Below are 27,619 nucleotides of genomic sequence, written 5' to 3'. Positions count from 1 at the left end.
CCGCCCCAGATGGCCGCGGTGGCTTGTTCCCCGGATCCTCCCAAGGCGGATGGAAACCGGAGCCCAGGAAGCTCTGTCGGCCGAGGAATCCCGTTCCCACTCGGGGAAGTCTAGGAAGGACCCGCAGGGTGTGACGGTCCCTTGGGATAGGTTGCGGGGTACCGGCCTTCTTTGCAGGGTGGGTTGCTGTTCCCCCTCGGAGGAGGCCCGGTGGGCCCCGTGCTGTGCGTTTCCGAGTTCGCCTGTGTTGTCCTCCTCTTTGTTTTTGGGCCTGCTTTCTTGTCTTCAATGGTTGCTTCAGGAAAGTCCCTGGAGGATGCTTTCGGGGTGGGTGGAGGGCGCCCGGCGGTGGGATTGGGGTTGGAACTTGGCGTGCCCGCAGCTCTCTTGTTAGTAAACACCTCCAGAGCACACGTTTCTGGGAACAGCATACGTGGGCCGGGCCTGAAATATGTCGCTAAGAGCACTTCTTATTTTTTTTGTGTTTTTGGGGCCACCCTGGCAGTGCTCAGGGGCTCCTCCCGGCTCACTGGGCAGGGGTCCTCGGCTGTCCTTTGGGACCAGGCGCCGATTCAGCCAGGCCTTCTGCAGGCGATGCATGTCCCAAGCCCTTGGAGTGATTTCTCTGCTTTGGGATGTTTTGGATCTGGACGGGACCCTGGGGAGAGTCGAGTGGGAACAGTGACCCCCGTGATCCTGCTGGTGCTCGTTAAAGGTGCGAGCTTGGGGAGATGTCGGCGGGGTTGGAGCTCCTGTTTTGCACGCAGTGGCCCCTTGTTCTGTGCCCGGCCCTGCTTGCCCCCCACCCCCCCCCCGCCAGCAGCTGGCGCTACCCCTGAGCACTGCACAGGGAGTGCTCCCAGCACCGCTGAGCGCGACCCACAGCAAAATAGTGACGAGTTTGTTTTTCCGACTTGCGCCTCGGTAGGTCTGTCACGGAAGATCACACGTCCTCCGGTGTAGATGACCAAAATGGATATTCGGGGCGCCGTGGATGCCGCCGTTCCCACGAACGTCATCGCCGCCAAGGCCGCGGAAGTCCGTGCCAACAAAGTGAACTGGCAGTCCTACCTGCAGTGAGTACCCTGCCGTGAGTCAGGCGGGCACGGCCCGTCATGTGGCCTGGAAACACTGAGACGCCTCCGGGATGCCACTTCCCTCTGGCCGGGCACTGCCAGGGAGCCTGTGTGTGGGTGCGGTGTGGGCCATCAGGGGAGGAGCGGGGCTTCTGGACACTGTGTCTCCCCGAGGGGGGTCAGGGGGCGCGTGTCCGGGCCATGGGCTGGGGAGGAGTGAGGGTGGACGTGGTCATTCTGCCGTGGGGTCTGTGGAGGAACAGAGGGCCACGGGGTGTGTCCCAGGTGACGGACAGGAAGCCTGCTGTGGACTCTGGTTCTCCTCTGGGGTCGGCCTGGGCCCGTCCTCTGACACGGGGTGTCTGGGTGAGGCGGGCGTGAGAGGGGCCCCCGTCCCCCACGGGGTTGCTGACACGGTGCGTCTTAGCTGGAGTCCGGCTCGGCCCGAGCATGGGGCGTTGGCACGCCGACGGCTCTCTCGGGAAATTCTAGCTCTTTCCTCTTCTGCTGTGCGTTTCCAATTTTTCTTGATTGATTTTCGGTTTGGGGGCCACGCCCAGCGCTGCCCAGGGGCTGCTCCTGGCTCTGTGCTCCAGGATCACACCGGGCAGTGGGCTGAGGGTCCAACGCGGGCTGGTTGCATGTAAGGCGGCCATCCCCCCCCCCCCCCCCCCCTTGCTCTGCCACGTCCACCCTGACCCCCGGTTTTAATTCATAGAAGAAAATCTTAACTTTTCCATCGTGGCATCACCAGCTGATGTTACTGCTCTGAGTGTATACAGATTCCCTTTTCTCTCTGTCCTCACCAACTCCTGCTCCTTTTTTTTCCCCCCCTGTAATGGGCACCCTAAGTGGTGTGGGGGTGATTCTCGTTGAGGGGGTGGTTTTCATTGCCCTGGTGAAAGAGTGATTCTGAGCGCCTCTTTATAGGCCTGCTGGCCTTTTGGTTATCTTTGGAGAAATGTCTGTTTAGAACCTTGTCATAGTGAGTGATTGAGGATTTTTCCCCCCTATGCAAACCCTTATTCTGCTTTTCCCAGCCCACTGACTTTGTTGATAGTTTCCTTTCCTCTGCCGAAGCCTTGCGGTTTGATGTAATCTTCCTTGTTTTGGCTTTTGTTGCTTGTTCTTTGGGGATCGTCCAAGAACCCCTGTCAAGGTCAGGCTTGAGACACGCTCCTCGCCTGCTTCTCTTCAGGCCCCTCGTGTAAGTCTTCGGTCCACGTGAGCTAGACCCCGCGAGGAGCCTTCTGGCGCCCTGGGGGTGTGGTGGCAGCCGGCCCCTGGCCAATGAGGGTTCCGAGCTCTGTTTTCTGTTTTCGGTTAAGGAGAGATTAGAGTGGAGAGCTGGTGGGGGGTTTGTGTTTATGGCCCAAACACGCCTGTTGTTCCTGTAAAGCTGGCTCTCCCGCCTGCCTGCCTGGACGTTTGTTCCCTGGGGAGTCGATTGATGGCTTCCTCCTCTGGCCCCTACTGGGAGCCTCAGACCACAGAAGTCACACTGCGCCTTCCCCTCTGCTCTTTGCTCTGTTGTCCGTTTAAATCGCACACTTCCTCCAGAAGAACCACCGCCCCATCTGCGTTTCCATGCGTGGGGGTCCCGTGTTAGGGCGCGCCTGCCGCTGGCTGCTGGCTGCTGATAGAGGGAACCGTGTCTGGGGACGGTCTCCACAGGTGCACAGGTGGCGGCCCAGGGCCACAGGCGGGGCGAGGAGAGGCGTGGCCAGGGGACTGTGGAGCTGATGGCACCACGTCGTCCCCTCCCTCAGAGCAAGGGACAGCGTGGGTGAGATTCAGCCTTGCTGAATCAGATTCAGTTCCTGCTACAGAGGCCAGAGGGGCCGCACCGGCGCCTGCTTGCTCGTGGCCCACCCTGGCCGACGCCGGCTCCCCCCAAACGAGCCCGTGGAAAGGTGCACGTGAGAGCAGAGGGATGGCGAAGGGGAGACGTGACTACGTGATCGGGGCCTCCGCGAAAGCACAGTTGCGACACCCCTGACAGGAAGAGCAGGATCTTCCCAGGCTCAGGCCCGAGGCGGTCACCTGGAGTTCGGCCGCCCCGGGGGTCTCCTGGGGCTCCTGGGGTCAGCGGGGAGGGGACGCCCTGGGGGGACGGGCGCCTTGGCTCTTGTGGAATCCGAGGAGCAGATGCAGTGCCTTGGGAATGAGGCGGGGTGAGGCTGGGTGGTGCTGCCGTGGGCGTTTGGTTGGAGACTGGCCGCAGCCAGGCTGCAGGCGGCTGTGTGAGTCACTTCATCACACTCGTCCCCGAGAGGCAGCCTGTTTTTTTTTTTTTTTAAATTTTTATTAGTGAAACACCATGAGGTACAGTTATAGACTTACAAATTTTTGTGCTTGGGTTTCAGTTGTACAATGATCAAGTACCCATCCCTCCACCAGTGCCCATTTCTCACCACCACGGATCCTAGTATCCCTCCCACCCCCCACCCTGCCTCTCTCTCCTTTTGGTTGCTGTGGTTTGCAAGAGAGGCATTGAGTGGCAGTCATGTTCGGTCAATAGTCTACTTTCAGCGTGCATCTGCCATCCTGGGAGGATCCTCCCAACACCCTTCACTTGGTGCTCCCTTCTCTATCTGAGCTGCCTTTCCCCCCAGCATGTGCGGCTGGCCTCCAAGCCATGGAGTGAACCTCCTGGTACTAATCTCGGCCACTCCTGGGTGTTAGTCTCCTATTTTGTGACTTTATGTGCCCCAGATGAATGCAGTCCTTCTATGTCTGTCCCTCTCTTTCTGACTCATTTCGCCCAGCGTGATACTTTCCACGTGGTACCACTTGTATGTAAATTTCATCCGCCTGGTTTTTATGCCACTTGGCAGATAAGTCATCTGAGACCCCAGGGACTGAATGATGAGTGAAAGGTAGTGAGAAGCCCCCAGTGGCAGCCCCTGAGGGTTACTGCTGGTGTGGGTCGGGTGGGGAGCCTGCAACTCCCCTGAGCTGCTCACGGCCCTGTTTCCCTTCTGAACACAAACCACTCCCTCTCCCTTCCCAGGGGCCAGATGATTTCTGGTGAAGACTGTGAATTCATTCAGAGGTTTGAAATGAAGAGAACTGCTGAGGAGAAGGAAGAGATGCTCCAGGCTGAGGGCAGCCAGGTGAGCCACGTCAACCTACAAACACAGTAACATCAACACCTTAGCACTGGACACTCAAACCACGAGGAAACCTTTTAACGGCTCTGTAATATTCCACCGCGTATCGGAATCATCATTTGACGAGACTCCTTTTCATTGAAAGACAGTTGTGTTGTTTGTTTTCTTTATAGATTTGGGGGAAAATGCTATTCCTCTACCCTTTTCTGTATGTCTCAAATCTTAGAGTATATTTCTATAAGGGAAATTATTGCTTCAAAGTATATGATGCTTGTTAAGTTGCTTCACTATTTTTCCCCCTGAAAGTACCCCTCCCCCTCTCCCTTTGTATTCTTACTGCAATATGAATAAGATTCTCTGAGATGGAGCCCTGCTTTGGTAAGGAAGCCCATCTGTGTCTCGACTGCTTTATTGTCTTGGTGGGGTGGGCACACCCAGTGGTACTCATCACTTACTCCTGGCTCTGCTCAGGGGTCACACCTGGTGGTGCTCTGGGAACTGCATCGGGGTGGCTGAGTGCATAGCAAGCTTCTGAGCCATTATACTGTCTCTTGGGCCCTTGGTCATTTGTTTCCTTTTTATTTTTTATTATTTTATTTTTTTTTTGCTTTTTGGGTCACACCCGGCAATGCACAGACAGGGGTTGCTCCTGGCTCTGTGCCCAGGAGTTAACTCCTGGTGGTGCTCAGGCGACCATATGGGATGCTGGGAATCGAACCCGGGTTGGCTGCGTGCAAGGCAAACGCCCTCCTGCTGTGCTATTGCTCCAGCCCCTGTTTCCTTTTAAAACATTTTTTATTTTATTATTTTTGGTTTTGGGCCCACACCTGGCAGAATAAACAGCCTTTGACTCTGGGTGCCGACTCTGATTGCTCTAGTCACCAGTGAGTTCAGAAATAGTCTTTGAAGGGGCTGGAGCGATAGCACAGCGGGGAGGGCATTTGCCTTGCATGCGGCTGACCCAGGTTCGATTCCGAGTGTCCCGTGTGGTCCCCTGAGCACGTGCCACCAGGGGTAGTTCCTGCGTGCAGAGCCAGGAGTAACCCCTGTGCATCGCCGGGTATGACCCACAAACTAAAAAAAATGTCTTTGAAAGATCAAAACCCAAAATAACGTCTGATGATCTATATAACGGTGTTTATGTTATCACTGGTGATCACCAGGTGACTGGCCAGGTGTAGTGGCTGTTTGGAAGCAGTCGAAACCCGGCATAGTAATGACTTAGCAGGTCTCCTGTCAGTCGTCTTCCTCCCGTATTTCATCACAGGTTTTGTAGAAGCAATGTGTTTTTTTTTTTTTTTGGTAACTGGCGTCCCTATCAGGTAGGACCATTTGTGCCTTAACTTAGGAAAGGGGTCATTTTTCTGAAAGTCCGTCTCGCGTCGTGGCTGCACTTGGAACGACGGCTGACACACGCTTTGTTTTCTGATTCCAGTGTGCCAAAACCTTCATAAATCTGATGACCCACATTTCCAAAGAGCAGACGGTGCAGTACATCCTGACCATGGTGGACGACATGCTGCAGGTGGGTGTGTCCTCGCCTCGTCCTGTTGGGCCCCACGTGCCGGGCGTGTCTGTGAGGTGTGGCCCCGGGGAGAGTGACGGGTCTTGGCTGTGTTGAGTGACACGTGATTTCTGACACAGAAGATCGGATTGCCTACCCCCCGGCGATCTTTGTTATTTCGTTTTACTTTTCTCGCTCGTCTGAGACTGCTTTGCAGTGCTGTTCGCGATAGGTCTCTGTGCACATCGTGGTCCTGTCCCCGCCGGCCGCCAGGCTGACGCTGCCTCCCCAGGACCCGGCCCGAGTTGGCGGCTGTTGTCTTCTTGTTCTCTCATGCCCGTCTCTGTCCCGTACCTGCGAGAGACCTTTCTGGAGCCCATTCCTTTCTCCTTTGGCTGGGTGGGCGGGTGGGCACACTGGCAGGACTCTGGGAAACATGGGAGGGACAGAATCGAGCCTGGGTCAGCACCTTGCGTCCCTCCCTCCCGACCCTGCCCTTGGGCTGACCCCACTCTGCGTCCAGACCCACGCGTTTCTCGGCACGCCGTGGGCTTCCCGGTTTCCCTCGGCGGGGTCGGCTTCTGCTGTCTGTGCAGTTGGTTATGCGGCGGCTGTTCTCGGACCCTGGCTTTGCTCTTGTGGGTGGTGCTGCCGTAGCGCACGTGGCGTGCTCGTGTCTTTTGGGACCAGAGCCTTCGGGCCCTGGGGGTAGGTGCCAGGGAGTCGAGTTGCTGGGCCATCCGGATGCCGGACTCCTGTCCCTGGGAAGTGCCCGCCTGCTCCCCGCTGGCCGCCGTCTGGGACGTGTGCCCGGCTCGGGGCTGTTTTGTCTGCCTTTCCCTGGTGAGTGAGGCAGAGAGCCTCACGTCCCTGTGGGCGTCTGTCTGTCCTGTTGCCCCCAATAGGGAACTTGTTGGTCCTTGTGGAACCTGAGAAGGGCAGAAACTCCCGTGGCCAGTGCATGACGGTGACCGTCTTTCAGTCCTTTGTAAGTGCAGATCTAAAGCCTGGCAGACTCTGTGTGTGCGTGCGCGCGCGCGCGCGCGCGCGCGTGTGTGTGTGTGTGTGTGTGTGTGTGACACTCATAAGTCCTGTGTGTGATACCCATAAGTGTGCCACGGGGGTGGGCGGAGACAGGCTGGGTCTGGGTGCATGTGAGCACTGGGCCAGCCTCAGGGCGTTTCCTTTGGCCGCTGGTGCCCCCTCGACTGTGGCATGGGGGCCGGTGCCTGCTCGGTAGCCCCTGACCTTGCTCCCGGGCCGTTCCCCTCGGCCCTGAGCTGGGCGTGTGCGGCGGCCCCAGGGTCATCGGCTCAGGGTGCGGGACTGGCGGGTGCGGGGCTGGTGGAGAGGTGCCTGGAGAGGAGCACCATGGCGGGGGCTTGGGCCTTCAGGGCTCCTCCCGCACCCCCCCTCCCCCCATGGGGTTTTGGTTTGGGGCTTTGGGGCTCCTGGCCCAGGCGTGGACCCAGGCTGGCCGCACGCAAGGCAGGCGCCCTCCCTGCTGGGCTGTGGCTTTCGCCCCTCTTCTCCAAAGCGTGCTGGTTTTCTTGTTTGGTTTTTCTAAAAAGTGATTGCTTGTCGAGGCCCAGGGGTTGACAGGACTCCAGTCCCACTCGTCATAGATGCCTCACTGCAGCCCCCTGACTGGACACCCCATCTCCGCACCAGGGGCCGGACGACCCCTTGCAAGAGCAGGTGTTTTAGTTTTTGTTTGTGAGTCACACCTGGTGATGCTGAGGGTTTACTCCCAGCTCTGTGCTCAGGGGTCACTCCTGGTGGGTTCAGGGGACTCTCTAGGTGCTGGGGATCGAACCCCAGTTGGCCGTATGCAGGGCAAATCTCTGCCCACTGTACTGTTGCTCCGGCCCCTTTGAAACTACTCTTTTTATTTTTTTATTTCACATCCAGGGGTCAAGATGACCATGCCTAGCACAGGCACCTAGGCCCTTCGCTGTTGGGTTTTGGGTCACATCCAGTGATGCTCAGGGGTTCCTCCAGGCTCTGCACTCAGGAATCACTCCTGGTGGTGCTTGGGGGACCCCATGGGGTGCTGGGAATCAAATCCGGGTTGGCCGCATGCAAGACAAATGCATCCTCCCCGCTGTGCTATGACGCCAGCCCTGTAGCTTAGTTTGATAGACAACATCTTTATTCCTTGTGACTTTAACGATTCGTTATCCTCTTATCATGTGGGGAAAATCTCTCCCTCGCTCTCTCACCCTCGTTCGCTCCCTCACTCGCTGTGTCTCTTTGTCTCTCTCTCCCTCCCCTCTTTGCGGGTAGACATACAGATGCATGGAGCTGATCTGCAAGTCCACAGAGTAGCAAATCGATGATAGGTTGATAACGCCCGTCCCTGTCGAATCTTCAGAGCTAGAACTTTTTTTTAGAGATACGTGAATTTAAAGACTCAACATGATGGGCAATTCAGTGGATAGTACGCTTTGGACATGAAATAGGTAAATCCTACGAGTGTAACGTTTGGAAGAGTGAAGAGAATTTAGAAAATAATTTAAAGGGGGGCATCTGAATAGGCTGAGAAAGGTACGAAGCGTGTTTTATCCGCCGGAGGGGGACGTTGAGGCCGAGAGGGGAGCAGGAAGGGGCTGGCCTGGCGTGCCACTGGTCCGGGTGGTCCCTGGCACCCCACGATGTCCGCGAGCACTGGCAGGAATCAGTCTCGAGAGCAGAGCCAGGAGTAAGCCCCGGACATCGTCAGGTGTGCCCCAAGACAAGACAAAGCAAGAGAAGGGGAGTGTTGGCTTTAGATCAGGAAATGCTGCTAGAAGGCAAAGACCCGAATGAAAATCTCGGGGTGTGAAGAACTGACAGACAGAGCGTTCACGGAGTGTGGTGTCGGCGCTGGGCGCGTGCCTCCTCATGGGGGTCGGGGGGGTCCCCCGCCCGGCTGCCCGGGCTTCAGCCCCGAGAAGCCCCTTCAGAGCTTCTCCCCACGGGGCTCCCTGGCTGGGCTCTGGCGTGATCCGGAGCCGGGGAGCTCTTGGTGGCGCGTGTGCCGTTGGCTCGCCCTCCCCCGGCCCCAGGCTCTGCTGGACGGGCTGCGACTCCGCGGGGTTGGTGCGCGGGGCCTTTCCTGCGGGGAGCCCCGCCAGACCACTCTCCGGCCCGCGGAGGTGGCCCTAGGGTCCGTAGGTGCAAGGAGGGACCAGCCAAATGAACACAAGACACAAGAGACAGAGTGCAGTTCAGAAACTGAGAGAAAAAGGGACAGACTTTATTGGGGGCAGTCAGGGTATATATCCATTAGTGAGGCAGCTACACTAAAGGTCGTGCCCATATGTGGTCAGGAAGGTTTGTTTTCACATATCATGCATTACAAGGTTTGTGTGTATCTCGTACCAGACACAGGTGATTACACGAAGGGTCATGTCCATATGATTTACAAAGTTTGTACGCATCGCGTACCAGACACGAGGTAGTTACTTGTTATTACTGACAGCCATGACAGATGTTCTCTCAGAATAACCATACATCAGGATAACCATACGTAGCACAGGCTGTGCCTGCCACGGGGTCGCGTGGGTCAAGATGACCATGCCTAGCACAGGCACCTAGGCCCTCGGTCAGTTAAAGGGCCGGCTTCCCACACTTCCCTGCTGGGGGCCTTCGCTGTTGATTTCCGCTGTCTGGGCAGACACTCCCGTGTGTGCCGGGAGTTTCCCTGGCGGGGTCTGCCCTGGCTGGGTGCTCCGGGCCTGGGTGCTGGGCTGCTGGCTTCTTGGCTCCTCTCCGAGTGTGGACTGTCGCTGGGTCAGCCGGTATCTACTGTTGTTCTGCGTTGCCTTTCCCTGCTGACCAGAGAGGGCCATGGGGGGCTCCGCCCTGCTGGCCGGTTGTGCGTCTTTCTGCAGGACCCGTCTGCTCATCTCGGTCCCTTCCTTGGTGGGTGGGGTGGGGTTTTTGTGCTTGCCAGTGCGTGTGTTTCTTGGCTGTTGACCCTGTGCCAGGCGAGTTGTGGGCACTGTCCTCTCCAGTCTGGCCGTTGTCATGTGCGGGTGAAGTCACAGGTCTCTACCGGTCTGTGGTTCCCCTTTCCCTCCCCTGCAGTACCTTAGAGAGGGTTTTTTTAAGTGACAAACTGCTGAGTCACGCGGGCCCTCTGGGTGCTGTGGGCTTCCGGACGGCCTCAGCTCCTCTCTCCGTCACTGCGTTCGGGGCCGACTCTGGGCAAGGCTGCCTTGTCCGAGCCTCGTCCCCCCGGAGAGCCTCTGCCTCACGCCTGCGTGTTTCTGCTGCTCCCTCTGGGCGGAGTGTCTGTTAGTCCGTCTCCGTGTTCTGTGTCACGGAGTCTCGGTGTGGGTGCCAGGGACGAGTTCTCCTGGAGACGGCCGCCTGGCTGGTGTCCAGCGCTGCTCTGCCTTCTTGGACGTGGAGGGAAGGTCCCACACGCATCTGTGTGTGTGTGTGTGGGGGGGGGGGCTCAGTTGGGAAGCACAGATGGTGTCACTCTGGGTGGGAGGGTCGTGCTGTGATGCCGGGTCTCCTGCTACTCAGGCGAGTCGGGGTCTCGAAGTGCAGGGAAGGTCGCAGGCCTGCGACACGTGGCAGGGCCCCCAGGAAGCAGTGAACAGACATACATGGTCTCCATCCAGGCCTGCTGAGGGACTGGGCGCTCTCCTGCCGTGCCGACTTCGAGAAAAGCCACGTCAAGGGACATGCGGGGTTTGTCTCTGCACTCTGCCTAGCCGCGCACGCTCTCTGTCTCTGTCTCTGTCTCTGTCTCTGTCTGTCTGTCTGTCTCTCTCACACACCACACACACACACGCACACACACCTGTCTGTGTCTTGACACATGTGCACGGAGAACAGGAGACTGTTGGCCCGTGTTCTTGGTTTGACTCATTAGGAATCTTTATTTCGGGGGCAGGTTGGGGTCTGGGCCACAGCTGGTGGGACTCAGAGCTTACTCCTGGCTCTGTTCCGGGGTGACCCAGGTGGGCCTGGAGGACCCTACCGTGGTCCCAGGATTCGCCCGGCGCACAACCAACCCAGGCTTGATCCCCGGCGCCCGCCTGGTCCCCCGAGGTGCCAGGGACCGTCCCTGTGCCCAGAGCCGGGAGTGCCGGGCACTGTGGCCCCAGGTCCCGGTTTGTTCTTTATTCACCGTCCGCCCCCGGGGCCACCCCTGCCCCATCACGAGCGGGTGACAGGTGCCGGCACGGCCAGAGAGAGCGAGAGCGGGTGGGATTGGAGTGGATGGCAGAGGAGCAGACGCGGCCGTTAGCCCCTCATCACCGCGCCCTGTCCGCTGTCCCCTCTTCCAGGAGAAGCACCAGCGAGTCGGCATCTTCTTCGACTACGCCAAGCGCGGCAAGAACACCGCCTGGTCCTACTTCCTGCCCATGCTGAACCGCCAGGACCTCTTCACCGTGCACATGGTGAGTCCTGGTGGCTGGTCTGCGCGCGGGCGGGAGGAGCCTGGCCGGTCCTGCTGTCCTCCTCCACGGGTAGCTCAGTCCTGTGACAGCCTGCCATGGCTGTGCTGCGGGTGCGGTGACAGTGTCTAGCCTTGGTCTGGCCCATGTGTCCGGGGTGGGGGGCCACTGATGGTCAGTGACTGCTGAATGGCATTTTATTGAGGAAGCAGCTGCCACGGTTCAGTTCTTTTAGTTTTTGCTTTTGGTCTACACCTGGCTACTCTCAGGGCTCACTCCTGGCTCTGTGCTCAGAGCTTACTCCCAGCTCTGTGCTCAGGGCTGACTCCTGGTTCTGTGCTCAGGGCTCACTCCTGGGAACTTGGGACCGTGTAGCTTGCCTGGGGTCAGACCTTGATTGCATCCGAGGCAGGTGTCCTACCTGCTGTCCCGTCCCTCTCCCCAGGTTTTATCACGGTTGTGTGGGTGCTTTGTAATTCCTTAAACACGAGTCTGTCTTTAAGCCCTGCCCAAGAGGCAAACTTTGATGTGGTGGTCCTCTTTGTTTTTTAAAAAAATCATAAATCAGGTGATGGTCCACACTGTCTATTTCAGGTGTCAGCCTCACACCTAGACCCCTGAACACCCCTGTATATGCCACGCACATCTACTCGCAGATGTGAGTTTAGTTAACATGGGCCACCAGCCAGACCCCGCCCCTGTCCCCGCCCTGTTTTCCTCAGGTGACACCGATCACTGTGTTACTTTACGAAGGGCGGAGGGAGATAAGGGGTGGAGGGAGAGGAGGTCTGGGGTTCCCTGGGGACCTGGGGACCTGGGGGCGGTGCCCGGTGATGCTTGGGGGTGGCTCCTGGCAGGGCAGACACGTGTCGGCAGCTGTAGGGGAGGCCCGTGAGGCAGCCCCTGCCATGGGGACTTGGCACTTTCCAATCACGAGCTCTTGCCCAGGAACTGTTCTCCAGCGTGCGTGTTTTGAATGTGCTCACTGCTTTATTTACCGGTGTGTTTGTCTTTCACACCTGATCTTATGGAATGAGAAATCACGGAAAATTCACTAAATAAGCTTTATTGTAAAGCAACTTTAAAAAAAGAATCAGTGAAACATTTCCTCTTTAAGATGACAGAGGTTTTTTTTTTTTTATTGTGGTTTAAATAGTTTCCTGAAGTTGATGGTTTTATGATAATGCCTCTTAGATGGCCCAAGTACAATGCGGTCTGAAATCAGTGTCTCAGACCAAATACACACTGGGCAGAGGTCAGCATTATTACCTGTGTAGTCAAATCTGCATTTTGATTTCTTTCTGGCTCCAGTGACTTTGGGCTGGCCGTGCAGATTTTGAGGGTAGATTCGAATGGGAGGGTGTAGGCTCTTGTTCTTTCGCATTTTACTTGTGCTTCACATTGCTGATATTTTTGTTTTTGCTTTTAAATTTTTTCATGATTTTGCGTTCTGGGTCACACCCGGCAATGCACAGGGGTTCCTCCTGGCTCTGCACCCAGGAGTCACTTCTGGCAGTGCTCGGAGGACCCTATGGGATGCTGGGAATCGAACCCGGGTGGCCACGTGCAAGGCAAACGCCTTCCCCGCTGTGCTATTGCTCCAGCCCCTGCTGATTTTTTTAGTCCTTGGTTTCCTTGCAGGAATCCTTCCTAGATAAGTTGCTCCTTTAACTGGGAAAATTCGGCCTGTTTCGAGAGAAGGAAGCACGTTTGCTTGTCTCGGCCTGTGCTGCCATGGGTGTGCCCTGAGCCCAGCACGGCGACACCCGGCCCGGGGCCCATCTCCCCCTCAGCCCGGCTCTGCCCATGGCTGTGTCTCCGGGGAGACCTCGGCCTTCCACTGCCCAGGGTCAGTTAGAGCCGGTCACTAGGGTGGAAAGCACTCGCTTGCCTCCAGCGAGGACTCGAATACTTCGTTGAATGTGTGTGGGAGAAGCAGCTTTTCACATCCGTCACATATCGCCACTTACTGAGACATAATTGGCAAAACGTCAAGCGTTTAAAGCGTGCAGCATTAATGGGTCGATGCGAGTATGTCTGCGCCGCGTGTTTGGCAGAGAGTCCTTGGGGCGGAGCGACAGTTGGGAGGCTCAGGGTGCCGCTGGCCAGCGTCACGTGTGGGCCCTCAGCACGCCAGGAGCCAGGGGTCACTTCTCAGCACTGCCAGAGGGGGCTCCAAACCAACAAATATATGTTTTTTGGACTGTGTATTAGGATATATTGAAAAACTAAATAATGACCCTCTTGGGGAGAAGTCGAGTATGAAAAAACTGAAAACAGAAGTGGTGTGATTTTTTTTTTTTTGGGTGGTTATACAATTTGTAAACTCAGTGTTTTCATGCATTTCCCCCCATTTTCAGGCAGCGAGAATCATCGCCAAACTAGCCGCTTGGGGAAAGGAGCTGATGGAAGGCAGTGACCTGAACTACTACTTCAACTGGATCAAAACCCAGCTGAGCTCGCAGGTAACGGCCCTCCCAGGGGCACCGTGTCCCGCCGGGAGGGAGTCGCTCCCCGGGCTCCCCCAGGCTCCCCCCGCACCTCCCCTCCTGCCCCTCGCCGCCTTCTCTCCTCACCCTGCTGCTTCCTGCACCAGTTCTGTGAGGCGGGCGGGAGCCCTTGGCAGGGGGCAGCTGCCCTGCGGTCACTCTGGCCCGGCGGCTCCCCGTGGTCTCCCCTTAGACCCTGTGGTCACGCGCCAGGCCAAGGAGCCCCGTGAGCGACACACGGCTCTGGGCGCTGGCACAGGGTGGGCGGCGCCATCTGAGCCGACCCCCTGCTGCCTCCTTGCGCGGCCGAGGCTCCCCGACGGCCCCTGCTCGGTCACTGCTCCTCGGGCCGAGTGGTCTGGGCCAGCTGCTCCTCCCTCCCGGGCCGGGGCCCCCCCGCAGCCGTTCCCTGCAGGCAGACGGAAGTCTGTAGCAGCTGGAGAACAGCGGCTTCCTGGGCTTTTCCCTCACGCTTCCCCGGAACCGCAGCCCGGCCCAGAGGCAGGACGCTGCAGGCCCGAGACCAGGGCGGGGGTCAGGGGTTTGTCTCACGCCAGGCAGCGGCCAGCCCAGCCTCGAGCACCACCAGGGCGCTCTTGGTGGGCCCCCAGGCAAGCCCCTCTCTCCCCAGCGGCCCCTCCCACCCCGGCACTGCCTCCCGTGGGCGTGGGCAAGCCCGAGTGATCGTTCCGATTAGATCCTGCTGTTTCGCAGGGTCTTGGTCAAATTAAGGACTTTGGAAATCAAAAGTGAGCGGTACGCAGTGTAGCTCAGAGTTTGAGTGTATTCTTGGAGCCACGCGCTTGCCCCGGTGTTACTGAGTCCGGCTCTCTGGAACGGGAGAGACTGCATTAGTGGATGGCATTGGGTGACTTGAGGTAGATTCGTAGTTTCTAAAGCGTGTCGCTTGGGGTCAGAATGCGACTCGGTGCTTGGTAGGTGATTTCCTTCCTTCCTCCTCTCTCCGCCTCGCATCGAATTCCTTTCCAGGGTCGAAGCGCCTTCTGCCCCGGTGCTAGCTTCGGGGTTTGCCGGGGAGGCGGCCCCCGCCGCGCTCAGTTCACGGAGCAGACGCCGGTACCGGAGTGGACCGTGCCTGGCCACCCAGTGTTTTGCGTTTTTTTCCCCACCATTGCTTTTTCTCTGACATGCGAATGGCAAGTGTGTCGTCCGTGGGGATGCTCCGTCACTCTGCAGTGACTCCCAGGGTCTTCACTCCGCCCCGGTGTCAGGAAGGGGAGGGTCGTGTGGCTTCGGGGGATGCGGGTGGCTCTTTCCCTGTGCCCGGGGCTTCTCGGGACCCCGGGGACCTGCCCTCCTGCCTGCCGCTTCCTGCTCTCCTCGTCCTCTGCTCTGCCTCGGCCTCTCTCACTTGGCCCCTGCGGCCGGCCACAGCCTCGCGTCTCCCGGTCAGCCCTCTGGGCGCCTCCCGGCTGCTCCTTGGCGTGATGCCCGGTGGGGGGCGGTCACCCAGAATCCCTCTTCTTGTCCTGATTGGGATTCTCTCTCCTCCCGCCGGCCCCAGGCCCTGCGAGGCCGCCTGTGCTCTGACTAGCGAAGGGGGACGTGGGTGCTTCTCTCGGGAGCCTGGAGCGTCCCCCCATCTGTGCCCCCGCTGACCTTGTTTTCTTCTGTGCGTGACCCCCTCCCGTTCCCCATCTCTCGGTGGCCCGGGGCCCTCGCTCTGGCCTCGCTCTGGGTTGGGAACTGGCTTGCAGTGCTGGGGGGGTCAGAGCTCTTGTCTGCCCTCGGCACGTGCTGGCTGCGGACTCGAACGTCTCCTTCCTTCCAGAAACGTCTGCTTCTGCCTGAACCCTTCCATCCTCTCTGGAGAGCACGCGGGCGCTTGGCGTGTGCCGTTCTCCCTGCGGGCAGGTGCTTGCTGGGGAGCTTGGCACACAGTAGGGCAGAGTTCACCTTCTTCGGGCATCGGGTTCTGGTGGGAAAACAGCGACGGAGTCTTTAGACGTGGCCTTGTAAGCAGCGTCACTTGCGGAGTGTAGCTGGAGCTTAGCGGTCGGTTTGTTTCAGCTTCTTGTGTAATGATTTCTAAGAGGAATTCTCCGGAAGTGCCTAATGGCACAGTTCCATCTTCTTGATGCTTTTTACTAGCGGAAGCTGCTCTTCCAAGTAGGATTAGAAAAAAAAAAACCCAAATTGCAGAACCTTCCCACCCCCACCCCCAACTCCCTTTTGTTTGCTGGTAAATTAGGATAAACTTAAAACTAAGTACTAAGTTATTTATTTCACAATAGAGACTGCGAGGTAGCGGAGTCGCTGTTGAAACAGGAACAGTCTCCTCAAGCGATGTAAGTATATCCCTCCCTTCCTCCCTGGCTGACCCAACACCCCGAGTCGGAGTCGTTCTGCGTCTCCGACATTGACCCTTGTGTTGATGCCCCCGAAGTGTACGCCTGTGGGTCTGACCTCACCTCCTGTTAGGGAAATGCACCGTGAGGACCGTGTCACTCCCTGGTGACGGTCATGGCGATCTCTCTTCCTCTGAGACACGAGGCGCGCCCTTTCCTGCTGCCTCTTCTCTTCTCTTCTCTTCTCTTCTCTTCTCTTCTCTTCTCTTCTCTTCTCTCCTTCCTTCCTTCCTTCCTTCCTTCCTTCCTTCCTTCCTTCCTTCCTTCTTCCTTCTGAAAACAGCTGCTTTAGAATCGGCAGGAGTGAATTCTGATGGGCAGTGGGAGCAGACAGTTGATCATAAAGGACCTTCTTCATCTTGACCTGCTGAGCCCTGCAGTGCGGGAGTCACGGCACCGTGTGGGCGCTGCCCCGTGCGTGGCGGGGGCTGTGGGCTCTGCGGCTGTCAGCTGCTGCCCTTCCTTCCTCTCTTCGGGGCAGACTCTCGTGGTCCGCGCGGTCAGCGCTACCCCAGCGCCCCAGCCCTGTCATGGCTGGAGCTGCTGTGCCCCTTCGAGACAGTGCCAGCTGCCGCTGTACTCAGGGGAGCCCGCCCGGCCAGACTGACGTTACAGCTCGTCGGGAGGGAGCCATGGGGTAGGGGCGAGGGTTCCGCTCTGACCCCCAGAGCATCTTCTCGGCCTGCCTGGTCGCCCCCGTGAGCGTCCGCAGGTGTCCGGGCCTGCCTCAGCTCCTTGGCCAGGGCTTAAGTCACACTTAGAAACCACGAAAACGGGAAGAATCGCTTAGTTTGTCTTTCCAACAAATCTGCTGGTGAGAATTTCAGACGTTCCCAGAACAACCATTTGTCTCAAAAATCCACTTAGGTTCTTAGGGTCCCGTCATGAGGTAAGTGGGAGCACGCAGAGTCATAGACCCCAGGGGCACTGAGGTTCCTGGGGCCTCCCGCCCCGCGGCAGCTAGTGCCAGGGTTGCCAGGGCCGCCGGGAGGGAAGGGACGGCCTCTGCTCGCCCTCCCTGACACAGTGCTCCCGAGTCCTGGATAGATCCCGCCTCTTTCCCACGGATCTTTCCTTTTTCCGTGGCTGTGGACGCGGAGCTCGGAATCGCTCCGTCTATGCAGACGTGTTCTCCCCGCCTTTGTTTCTTGTACTTTAGCCCGGGACTCGGGCCGGGCCGCTGCTCTTCATCTGCTGAGCGTCTCCTGCACGCCCGGCTCCGTTCCACTCACGGCGCAGCCCCGTCTCCTCGAGCGTTCACCCTCGCCCTCTGCCATGAGCCCGGCCCCCAGCTACGCTGCTGCGAGGCGGAGACAGGGGTGACTCGCTCGCTGGCGGAGGGGCCGGGACTGGCTGTGCTGGGCACCCGCAGGCCCCCCGTGAAGCGCCTGCTCGGACTGTCCCAGGCAGTGTCTGGGGGCCGAGCCTGGGCATGGCGGGCAGCCCTGAGCACCACCAGGAGTCGTTTCTCAAGGCAGGGCCAGGAGGAACCCCCGAGCATCGCCAGCTGAGATCCAAAACAGTACAAAAAAGTGTTTGTGGACCAGGCGCCCCAGCGCCCCAGTCCTGGTTCGGGCCTGGACTGACACATGGTCAGGAGCAGCTGGGGCCTTGGGGTCCTGCCCCACCCGGCTGGGCCCGGCTGCAGGGCCTCCTGGGGCTGTGTTTGGTGTCCAGAGAGTCCAGGAAGCTCAGGGGAGCCGCAGTGCTCAGCCTGGCCGCTGGGTGTCAGTGTCGCGCCACCCTGAGGGGCCTTCCCAGCGGGTCCGTGCCGGACGCCCTGTCTCTGTCTCTGTCTCTGGGTGAGTGCTGTGCAGGGTGAGAGCTGCCCGGCGGCTTTTCACGGCCGGACCCCGCTCACCTGCTGTCTCCGCGGCGCAGGACTGATGGCCAGGAGACGTCAGGGTCTGCGGCCTTGTCCCCAGGGCTGGGGGCACAGCCGCCCATCCCAGCCCGGTCCCCGCCCTGCCAGGTGGCTGTCCCTTGCCCAGTGCTGGCCTCCGTCGCACCTAAGCGGGGCGTGGGGACGTTCGGAGAGCACCAAGGATTGAGGCACGCAGACACTAGTAGTGGAGTGATGTCTCCTATAAGCCTGTGACAGGTTGGTTTAGGGCTGAGTCTGACTTGGCCCCTTCGCGCGTCTTGCCAGAGGGTGGGTTCTTGGACTCCTTCCCGCCGGGCCGCTGCCCACCTGCCGCCTGATTGTCGGCCCCAACCCCACTTCCCTTGGACTCTGGACTCTGTGTCCCCCCACCCCCACCCTTCCCATCCCTGCCTAAGTGCCTGAGGGGCACCGAAGGGCTGCGTAGGGTTCGGGACTGAGGATGGTTGGTCTCTCGGTCTCCGTCGCTTGGGGACCTCATGGGGGGCCGACGTGGCAACTCCTGAGTGAGGTGAGTACAGTGGCAGGGGCAGCTGTTGGGAGTGTTTTGTGGAAACTGATTCGAGCAGCTCATATAGAAACTGATTCGAGCATCTCATATATAAATACACACACACACACACACACACACACACACACACTTAAGATAGTTTAGATTTGAGTAGTCTTTTTCCCTAAGGTAAATGAATGAATTCAGCTGTTTAACTGAAACATTAATTTTGCTAAGGGAGTTTTTTATTTTTTCCTTTTTTCCTTTTGGGGCGATGCACAGGGGTCAATCCTGGCTCTGCACTCAGGAGTTACTCCTGGCGGTGTTCAGGGGAACCATATGGGATGCTGGAAATCGAACCCGGGTCGGCCGCGTGCAAGGCAAACACCCTCCCCGCTGTGCTATGGCTCCAGCCCCTGAATGATGGTTCTAATGCAATATCCCAACAGCACGCCCGTCACTGTGCAGCCCCCCTCAAGGACCCTCAGCCCTCCCTCTCCACCCCCACAATCCCGCAACCCAACTCAGACAATTACTCAAAACACACATTGTAGCCAGACAGAGGAACTTTGCTCCTAAGCCCAAGAACAGGCTCCCGTGTGCTCACTGTGGCCCTGAGCCGTGACATCCAGCCCGCCTCCCGCCTTCTGACTTACTCGTCTGGTTCTTTTTACTTGCTGCATCACAGCCTACAGCCTGTTCGTGGGCACCGTGACTCCTCCACCCCTCCGCCCCCAGCCTCAGCTGAGGTGTGTGGGCCCGGCTGGGGGTCTGCGGGAGCAGCCGTCTGTCTGTCCTTCTCCGAGCATGTGCTGCCCGCCCTGGAGTCCGGGTGTGGGTGTCCGCTGCCGGGGCTCCCCGCGGGAAGGCGGCCAGGACTGGGGTTGGCAGCTGCCCCGGCAGGGAGCCGCGGGGGACGAGCGAGCGTGGAGGGTGTCCGTGACCCGCGGCGTGGGCTCTGCTTCTGGCCTGGCCGCTCCTCCCTCGGAGGGAGCCCTGCGTCTCCCCTCCCGCCTTCCTCCCTGCCCTCAGTGCCCGGCTCTCTGCAGCCACCCGCTCGGTCCCCCTCTTGCTGGGCCTCAGCGTGGGCACTGCCCGCTCGGGAGAGGTGCCCGTGAGAAGGCCGTGAGCTTCCCTGCGGCTCGCGGCGAGGCAGGCGGGGTCGCGCGGGGCAGCAGGGCTTTGGGACCGCAGTAAAGGAACTTCCTTTCAAACATCAAAACACGTTTTTTCTTTTGGTTTTTTGGGGCCACTCTCGGCGGTGCTGAGGGCTTGCTCCTGGCTCTGTGCTCGGGGCCTGCTCTGGAGGGGCTTGGGGGGGACCATGTGGGGTGTTCCTGAGGCAGAGGAACCTTCGGAAGCAGAGGGGGCCGCTCTTCCCCAGAGCACTCCTAGCCGGCAGCCTCAGCTGAAGGGACAGGCCCCCCCCCCACATTCGCTCCCTCGTTTTTTTTTTTTTTCTTTTTTTTTTAATGATTTTTTTTTTTATTAGTGAAACACCATGAGGTACAGTTGTAGATTTACTATTTTTTGTGCTTGGGTTTCGATTATACAATGATCAAATACCCATCCCTCCACCAGTGCCCATTTTCCACCACCATGGATAATATCCCTCCCACCCCCATCCCCCCATCCCCCCTGTCTCTGTGGCAGGGCAATCCCCTGTGTTCTCTCTCTCCTTTTGGGTGTTGTGGTCTGCAAAAGAGGCATTGAGTGGCAAACATGTTCAGTCCATAGTCTACTTTCGACATGCATCTCCCCTCCTGGGAGGATCCTCCAAACACCCTTTATTTGGTGCTCCCTTCTCTATCTGAGCTGCCCTTTCCTCTAGGATACCCGGCTGGCCTCTAAGTTATGGAGTAATCCTCCTGGTGCTGATCTCAGCTATTCTTGGGTATTAATCTCATACTTTGTTACTTTATATCCCCCAGATGAATGCAATCTTTCTGTGTCTATCCCTCTCTTTCTGACTCATTTCGCTTAGCATGATACTTTCCATATTGTACCACTTGTATGTAAATTTCATGACTTCATCTTTTCTAACAGCTACATAGTACTCCATTGTGTAGATATACCAAAGTTTCTTTAACCAGTCATCTGTTCGTGGGCATTCAGGTTTCTTCCAGTTTCTGGCTATTGTAAAGAGGGCTGCAATGAACAAACAAGTGCAGATGTCACTTCGACTATACATTTTTGCCTCTCTGGGATATATTCCCAGGAGTGGTATTGCTGGGTCAAATGCTCCCTCGTTATTACTGGGTGCGACGCACCTCTGGACGGCTGCGTTCACCGCTTTCTGGTCGTATCTAGGCTAACACGTTTCTTGGACTCTCCCATCAAGTGCTCTTCTGTCTGGGTGCTGGAATCAGCGGGGCCTGGAGTCTCTGGGATTGCTGAGTCTGACAGCTCTATTTTCATGAAACAGAGTGGTAGTGTCACATACCTTAGGTTTTGTGAGGTCACCTAGTTCTTTTTTTGCTTTTGGTGAAGACTGGGATGTGCAGTTTCTCCTTGCCTGTTTCACATGGATGTAAATTAAAGCTGGTGATGAATAGAGAAGATGTAGGCTAGATATTGTGGCTAGTTTGGGGGAAGGTGCGGGGCCTTACAGTGGCTTAATAATACTTCTCTTTCCAACTCCACATTTCAGATTTAACCCTGATGTTTCTGCGGACAATTTAAAGAAATTACACTTTTCCAGGAATTCCCATTTTTTATATGTTATGTAGCTTTTTTCTTTTGGACCACACCTGGCGGTGCTCAGGGATCACTCCTGGCGGTGCTCAGGGACCACTCCTGGGGGTGCTCGGGGGGCCATATGGGGTGCCGGGGATTGAACCCAGGTTGGCTGTATGCCAGGCAGGCGCCCTGCTCACTCTGCTGTCGCTCCAGCCCTCTTGTGTAGCGCTCTCTGACATGCAGCGTGTCCAAGTTCTCCATGTTGAGTCTCTCTAACTAGCTGCGCGCCCACTGAACTCCTCACCTCCTCCTCCAAATGTGCTCATCAGGAGGGCTCGGGGAGGAGGAAGCGACTGGGGCTTGGCAGGTTCCGTGTTGCCCAGGAGCATCGGGTCAGACCAGACACTCGTCCTCTCCTCGGGCCTCCTGGCAGTGCCCGGCAGCTGCGGGGAGGAGGGGACGGCCCTCGATGTTCACCAGGCCGTGCCGGAGGTTCCCGGGGCCCTTCCTGACGCCCGTGTGGCGGGGGGGGTGTTACAGACCGGGTAGATCCGGTGGGGCTGAGGAACTTCCGTCGTCAGAAGCGAAGACAGAGGCAAACCGGGGGCCTAGCTTACGCGTCCTGGGGCGGCTGGGCCGTGCTGGGGGGCTCCGGGCGCGGGGCCCGGTGTCCACTTGAGGTTCTGACGGCCGCCCCCTGTCCCCCCAGAGCTCCCAGTACGTGCAGTGCGTGGCCGGCTGCCTGCAGCTCATGCTTCGCGTCAACGAGTACCGCTTTGCCTGGGTGGAGGCCGACGGGGTGAACTGGTGAGTGCCCTTTCCTCCGTGCAGGTGGCCGGGCAGCAGCTCCTGGACATCTGCAGAGAGGAGGACCGTCGTCGAGCGCTAAGCAGCCTCGCCTGCCTGGAAACGGCTGTTTTGTCAGGTTTCCCGCGAGCTTTCCTAGAAACCAGATTCTGCCACACCGAGTGGTCAGGTGTATCTTAAAGGTCATCAGCTCCCGAGAGCCGAAAACTCCATAGAACAAATTCCAGATCCTTGGGGGGAGGGAGTCTGCAGTGCCTTGTGGAAAACGGAAGCAGAACTCAACAGAGTGAATCGAAACTTTCTCTGGAATACTGTTTAATTGGGCTTTTTTTTCCTTCCCTCCTTTTGGGGTGGGGTGGGGGGTTTGAGCCACACCCCGTGGCCCCCAGGGCTTATTCCTGGCTCTGTGCTCGGTCTCCGTTCTGGCATAACCGGGGCTGGATGCAGTGTTGGGGTCTAGGTAGGGTCTGCTGGGTTCCGGGGAAGTGCCTTTCCCCTTCACTGCCTCCCTGTCCCGTAGTGAGAGATTCTTCCCCGGATCCTGATTTGCAGGTCCCCAAAGTTCACACGTTTAGTAAAACGGCACCAGCAGATTGCCCGGCCGCTTCTCCCCCACCCCCCAGTAAGGACGGAATTCTGTTCGACTCTGAGGAAGTCAGTTTATTTCTTCGTAATGGAAGAGCTAATGTCGATTAAGTCAGTTATTCCCGGGGTAACTGAAGAGACCGTTTTCTGCTGGGCACAGTCCACACAGGATGCCAGTTCCTTGGCAGAGCTCGGTGGTCCAGCCAGGCCTCGGAGCAAGAGGAACTTATTAGATGATCGTGACGTTGTGTCATCGGATTTAAGCAGGTTGCCTCCTCACCTCTCGTGTATGGATGTTCGTTCCAGGAGGCTCAGTTAACCTTAGAAATGTGTTTTCGTTTTTAATTTTTTGAGCTATGCCCAGCTGCGCTCTGGGCTGACTCCTGGCTCTGTGCCCGGTGGTCACTCCTGCTGGCGCCCTCCGAAACCTTTCGTTCTTGTCCTCAACAACGGGACCAGTGGCGAGCACTCCTTAAGCCCTCTGCTCATGGAAACGTTTTGATTCTCACTGAGGTCACCTGGGAAGAGCTAGCTGGCCAGTTCCCATCTGTGGACGGACATGGGATCTCTCCAGTGTCCAGAGAGTGGGCAGGGCCGGTATTGGCCCTTGCACAGGAGAGCACAGGTCGGAGGTCAGAGCTGCCGAAACAGACCGGCTTGGGCAGGTGTGTGCGTGCACTCGAAATCCAGGCGTGAGTGGCTCGGCCTCCTCCCAGCGCTGGGACTCTGGGCTCCGGGAGTGGGAGGGCAGCGTCTGCCTGGTGCTTGCCTTGGTCTGTCGGGGGTGGGTGTGGGCGGAGCCAGCCCTGTCAGAGCTGCTGCAAAATGAACGCGCCTGTTTCCCGGGCAAGCACGGCTGCCGTGGGGCCGGGTGGAACAGTGCCCAGGGGAAGGAGTACTGCCCAAGGGAAGGGGTAGCGCCCAGGGCAAGGAACAGTGCCCGGGGGAAGGAATAGTGCCCAGAAGGAGTAGTGCCCAGAGGGAGCAAGCAGGACGCTCCAGGAGAGCTTTCTTCCCTCCGTTCCTGTGGTCAGCTGACCTGCAGGAACAGGGCTGACCGCTCGGCCCTCAGAGCCCAGCGTGGAAGGACACCCAGAGGCAGAGGGGACCACAGCCGCCGTGGACGGTGTCAGGCGCCCTGATTTTCTAGCCCTTGCAGGACTGTGGCAGAGCGAACCGAGACCAGCAGGGTTGAGAGGACTGCGAGGAGAGTCAGGCGGGGGGCTGGGCCGCTGCACGGGTGGAACTGGGCCAAGCGGGAGAGGATCAGAATCCTGAGGCTGGAGATCGTAGACATCAGTATGAGATTTTATTTGGGCCAGGGTGTAGCTGGCTTGTGTTGAGGCCTTGAGTTTGATCTCTGGCACTGCAAGAACGATTTAAGTTTAACTTTTTTTGTTTATTGGCTTTATTTTTTTAGGTTTTCATAGAAAGTATAAATGCAGTATGTATTAGTATGTGTGTGTGTATAGGAAGCACCCACAGTCTTCCTATTATTAAATCTTGTGTTATTGTGGTATATTTCAATTGATGAGCCACGATTGATAAATTTTTTAACGAAGATGAGTAGTTTGCATTAGGGTTCACTCTGAGTTGTGTGTTCTATAGGTTTTGAGTTTCCTGCAATTCTGTTTTTTTTTTTTTTTTTTTTTAGTGGTCTGATTGGGCAGTTTCTGTCTTGCAGGTTTAAGTGCGAACACTCCCCAGAGAAATTTCTCGAGGGCTTACCCTTGGGCCAGCCTCTTTGGTGCCCACCCAGTGACCCAGTGTCAGTGAACTGGGAGACTGGCTAGAGGCTTCTGAGGCTCGGACCCCAGATTCATTGGGTAGTTCATATTCAGACAAGACAGGATTCCACCAGTCTCTCCCCCGCCTCCCGCCTGAGTTTCCTGAGTATATCTGACGCCATCACTTATTAATGGTCTCCTTGGCCATCTCGACTCAGAGTTGTGGCCCTGCGTCCTTGTCAGGGCCTGCCCAGTGCGTCTCTGTTGCTGGCTTCCGCTTCTTCAGTGTTGGTCACATTCCTCTCACCGTTCCCTTCACTGTGTTGTGTGTCGGCTTATTTCCTGCAGCGAGTGTTGCGTTTGTTCAAGCACGGTGACCCCTGGGCCGAGGCCTGGGGCCGGCCTTCTCTGCGAGGGGTCCGATTCGCTTGTTGTTGCTGGTCGAAGAGAAACTGAGGACACGGTTCAGAAAGATTTTGTCTTTCTCATGCCAGAAGAGAATAGTCGTTCCCCCCTTCCGCTCTCCCGCGGAATGCGTTCTCACTGCCTTTTCCTTTCCAGCATAATGGGCGTTCTGAGCAACAAGTGTGGCTTCCAGCTGCAGTACCAGATGATCTTCTCCATCTGGCTCCTGGCGTTCAGCCCGCAGATGTGTGAGCACCTGCGCCGCTACAACATCATCCCGGTGCTGTCCGACATCCTGCAGGAGTCCGTCAAGGAGAAGGTGACCCGGATCATCCTGGCGGCCTTCCGGGTAAGTGCTGCTGCGGTTCTTTTGATGGTGCCTTTGTGTGTGTGTGTGTGTGTGTGTGTGTGTGTGTGCGCGCGCGCGCGTGTGTATGTACGTGTGTGTGCGTGTGTGCACGCTCGGTGCATGAATGTGTGTATGTGTCTGTGTGTCTGTGCGTGTGCATTTGGTGAGGTATTTTACGCTGTGAAGCAAAATAGAAGACCATCGGCAGGTGGGATATGGAATTGCCTTTTTTCCAGACTTATTGGTGGGCTCAGAGCCGGTTGGTGTTTCTGGCCCAGCGGAGTGGCGCTGTGTGGGAGAAACTCATTTGAAAGGACGGAGTGTGAGGCTTGCAGGGCGCTAGAAAGGAAATGAGGAAAGGGAGTCGCCTCATGGTCAGAGAGTGGCAAGTCCCTTTTCTGGTTCTGGATCTACTGAGTTGCGTTACATTTCTTTCTTTGCTTCTTCTTTTTAAAGGAAAAGCAGATTTTATTGGAGGTTTCCGAGAAAGGGGAGGGAGGGAGAGAGAGAGAGAGAGAGCAAGGTTGAGGAGAGAACGGTGTCGCCACGTCTTCAAAGACGGGGAGAGGCCAGGACACGTCCCTGCGTCCCATATGGAAGCCCCGTCTCGAGGGGGATGCGGGCGACACGTGCCTGGCAGTGACACCGGCACGGCAGCACCTGGGCTGGGTCCACGCAGCTTTCTTGCTCCATCGGCTCTGCAGGGCTTCCCCCCGGTCCCCCACCTGGGCTGCTACCTGGGGAAGAGCCCTTGCTAGGAGGCGGCTGAGGGGTAGGGCTGGGGGCTGTGGGGGTCTCTGACACTCCTCCCCTGCCTTGCTTCCTGTGGAGCGTCAGTGCATTTCTTTGGTGTTTTTTTTTTCTTTTGTTTTTTGTTTTGCTTTTTGGGTCACTCCCGGAGATGCACAGGGGTTCCTCCTGGCTCTGCACTCAGGAGTTACTCCTGGCGGTGCTCAGGGGACCATCTGGGATCCTGGGAATCGAATCCGGGTCGGCCGCGTATGCAAGACAAACGCCCTACCCGCTGTGCTGTCACTCAAGCCCCCCGGCAGTGGATTTCTGAGCAGCTTCAAAGATCTGGAACTCTTGGAAGAGTAGAATCATTATCATTTAAATTTTTTTTTTAGGATAGTAGAATTTGATGGTTCTGTGAGTCAGCCTCGTCCTTTGAACAGATGGGGAAGTTGGGCGCTGAGCCGGGCTGAACCCAGTGGTGCCGACACGGTGTTACGAGCTGGCGACTCTCCGCGTGCCTCCCCTCCCCAGGGCTGGTGTGCCCAGGGCTTCCACAGTCCCAGGGCTCTGCTGCAGGCTCGTCCGCCTTTGCTGAGACCAGGGGTTTCACGCGGCTCCGTGTGTGTTTGTTTGGTTTTCCAGCAGCTTCCGGCAGTGCCCAGGGGCTGCCCTGGCTGGCCGAGCGAGGGCTGGGCCCTGCAGGGCGCCTGTGACCCGGTCTCCCGTCACGCAGGCCCTGGCCCGTTGCCTTGTTCCGCCTTCACGGTCACACAGTGGGTTCCATGGTGTTAGCGTTCCCGGTGAGGAAGGCAGCTGGAGGTCGGTGGGCGGCACGCGATGGGTCTGGGTCCTGACGACCTTGCTTTGGCCCCGACGCCACCCGCTTCAGTCAGCCACCGTCTCCGTTCCTCCTTTCCTGGCTTCACTGTGTCGGGAATCTGAAGTGCGGCCGTCAGATGGAAGGCCGGGACGGAAAGACCAGGACACAGAGTCCGGCCCGGGAGTGACGGGTCCCGGTTCCGATGCGGTGAATGCGGGTCTCCTCTGAGGCCGTGGAAGGTGAACTGAGAGCGGGGGCGGCCAGCCAGCCCTCCCCGCATCACTCAGCTTTACGCTGCTTCCCCTTTCTCTCTTTCTCTCTCTCTCTCTCTCTCTCCTCTCTGTCTCTCTCTATCTCTGTCTCTCGCTTACTCTTTTTCTCTATTTCTCTCTTCTCTCTTTCTCTTTCTCTCTCACTTGTGTTGTGCTCAGGCTTACTCTGGGCTATTTGCTCAGGGATCACTCCTGGTGGGCCCGGGGGACCGGGATGGGGTGTCGGGGACCAAACTCGGGTTAACCATGTGTGAGGCAAGTGTCCTACCCACTGCATGCACGATCTCTTCAGTTTCTTGCTTTCTGTTATTCTTGCTTATATAGGGCACTCTTTTTCATGCAAAAAGGATTCCGTGCCTTTAGGAAACTCACCTGTAGGGGCCCGGGAGAGGGTTATTGGAAAGCACTTACTGCGCACGCGAGGAAGCTCTGGGTTCCATTCCTGACAGCACCACGAAGAATCCTCCCCGCCCCCCCCAAACCCAGAACCCAGAAAACCAGAAATTCCCTCTCAAGAAATAAAGAATAGATGGGAGACCCAAGGGGTAGTGCAACGTGCAGGGCCTTTGCCTTGTGTGTGGCCGGCCTGGGTTCGATCCTGGGCGTCCCATGTGACCCCCCTGAGCCCGCGGGAGTGACTCCTGAGTGCAGAGCCAGGAGGAACCCCTGGGCACCGCCAGGTGTGGCCCCAAACCAGAAAAGAAAAATTAGAACCAAAACTTTGTTTTGGTTTAGTAGCTAAAAGCGAATGTTTTCCTCCTCTTTGGGACGGGCATAGCCTCCCAAGCCGTGCCCAGCCGTGCCCAGCACGTCTTGGGGCCCAGGTCTAGTCTGGGCTGCTATCTAGATGGTTCTCTCTGAGGGTCCAAGGATGCTCAGGGCCGTCTCCATGGTGCTTGGGGGCCTCATGGACCACAC

At 57.7% G+C, this 27,619-nt stretch overlaps 1 protein-coding gene across 2 annotated transcripts in view; it reads left to right on the top strand.

The window, feature by feature from the left end:
* The first annotated feature begins 928 nt into the window (after positions 1-928).
* ATP6V1H (ATPase H+ transporting V1 subunit H) overlaps positions 929-27,619 on the top strand; it is a 50,477-nt gene continuing 23,786 nt past the window's right edge. Inside the window, exons 1-8 of one of the 2 annotated variants that reach the window (XM_056109742.1) lie at positions 929-1,076; positions 4,090-4,192; positions 5,625-5,714; positions 10,982-11,095; positions 13,453-13,557; positions 15,837-15,890; positions 21,711-21,808; positions 24,682-24,874. In XM_056109742.1, the coding sequence (XP_055965717.1) occupies positions 964-1,076; positions 4,090-4,192; positions 5,625-5,714; positions 10,982-11,095; positions 13,453-13,557; positions 15,837-15,890; positions 21,711-21,808; positions 24,682-24,874 (870 nt within the window). In that variant the 5' untranslated portion in view covers positions 929-963. The remainder of the gene's footprint in view (positions 1,077-4,089; positions 4,193-5,624; positions 5,715-10,981; positions 11,096-13,452; positions 13,558-15,836; positions 15,891-21,710; positions 21,809-24,681; positions 24,875-27,619) is intronic. The other variant, XM_056109750.1, reaches the window with a different exon arrangement.

The sequence above is a fragment of the Sorex fumeus genome, unplaced genomic scaffold (assembly GCF_029834395.1).
Source record: "Sorex fumeus unplaced genomic scaffold, SorFum_2.1 ptg000002l, whole genome shotgun sequence".
In the NCBI taxonomy this organism is placed as follows: domain Eukaryota; kingdom Metazoa; phylum Chordata; class Mammalia; order Eulipotyphla; family Soricidae; genus Sorex; species Sorex fumeus.
The sequence above is the reverse complement of the archived record's forward strand: the minus strand, read 5'-3'. Positions and strand labels throughout refer to the sequence as shown.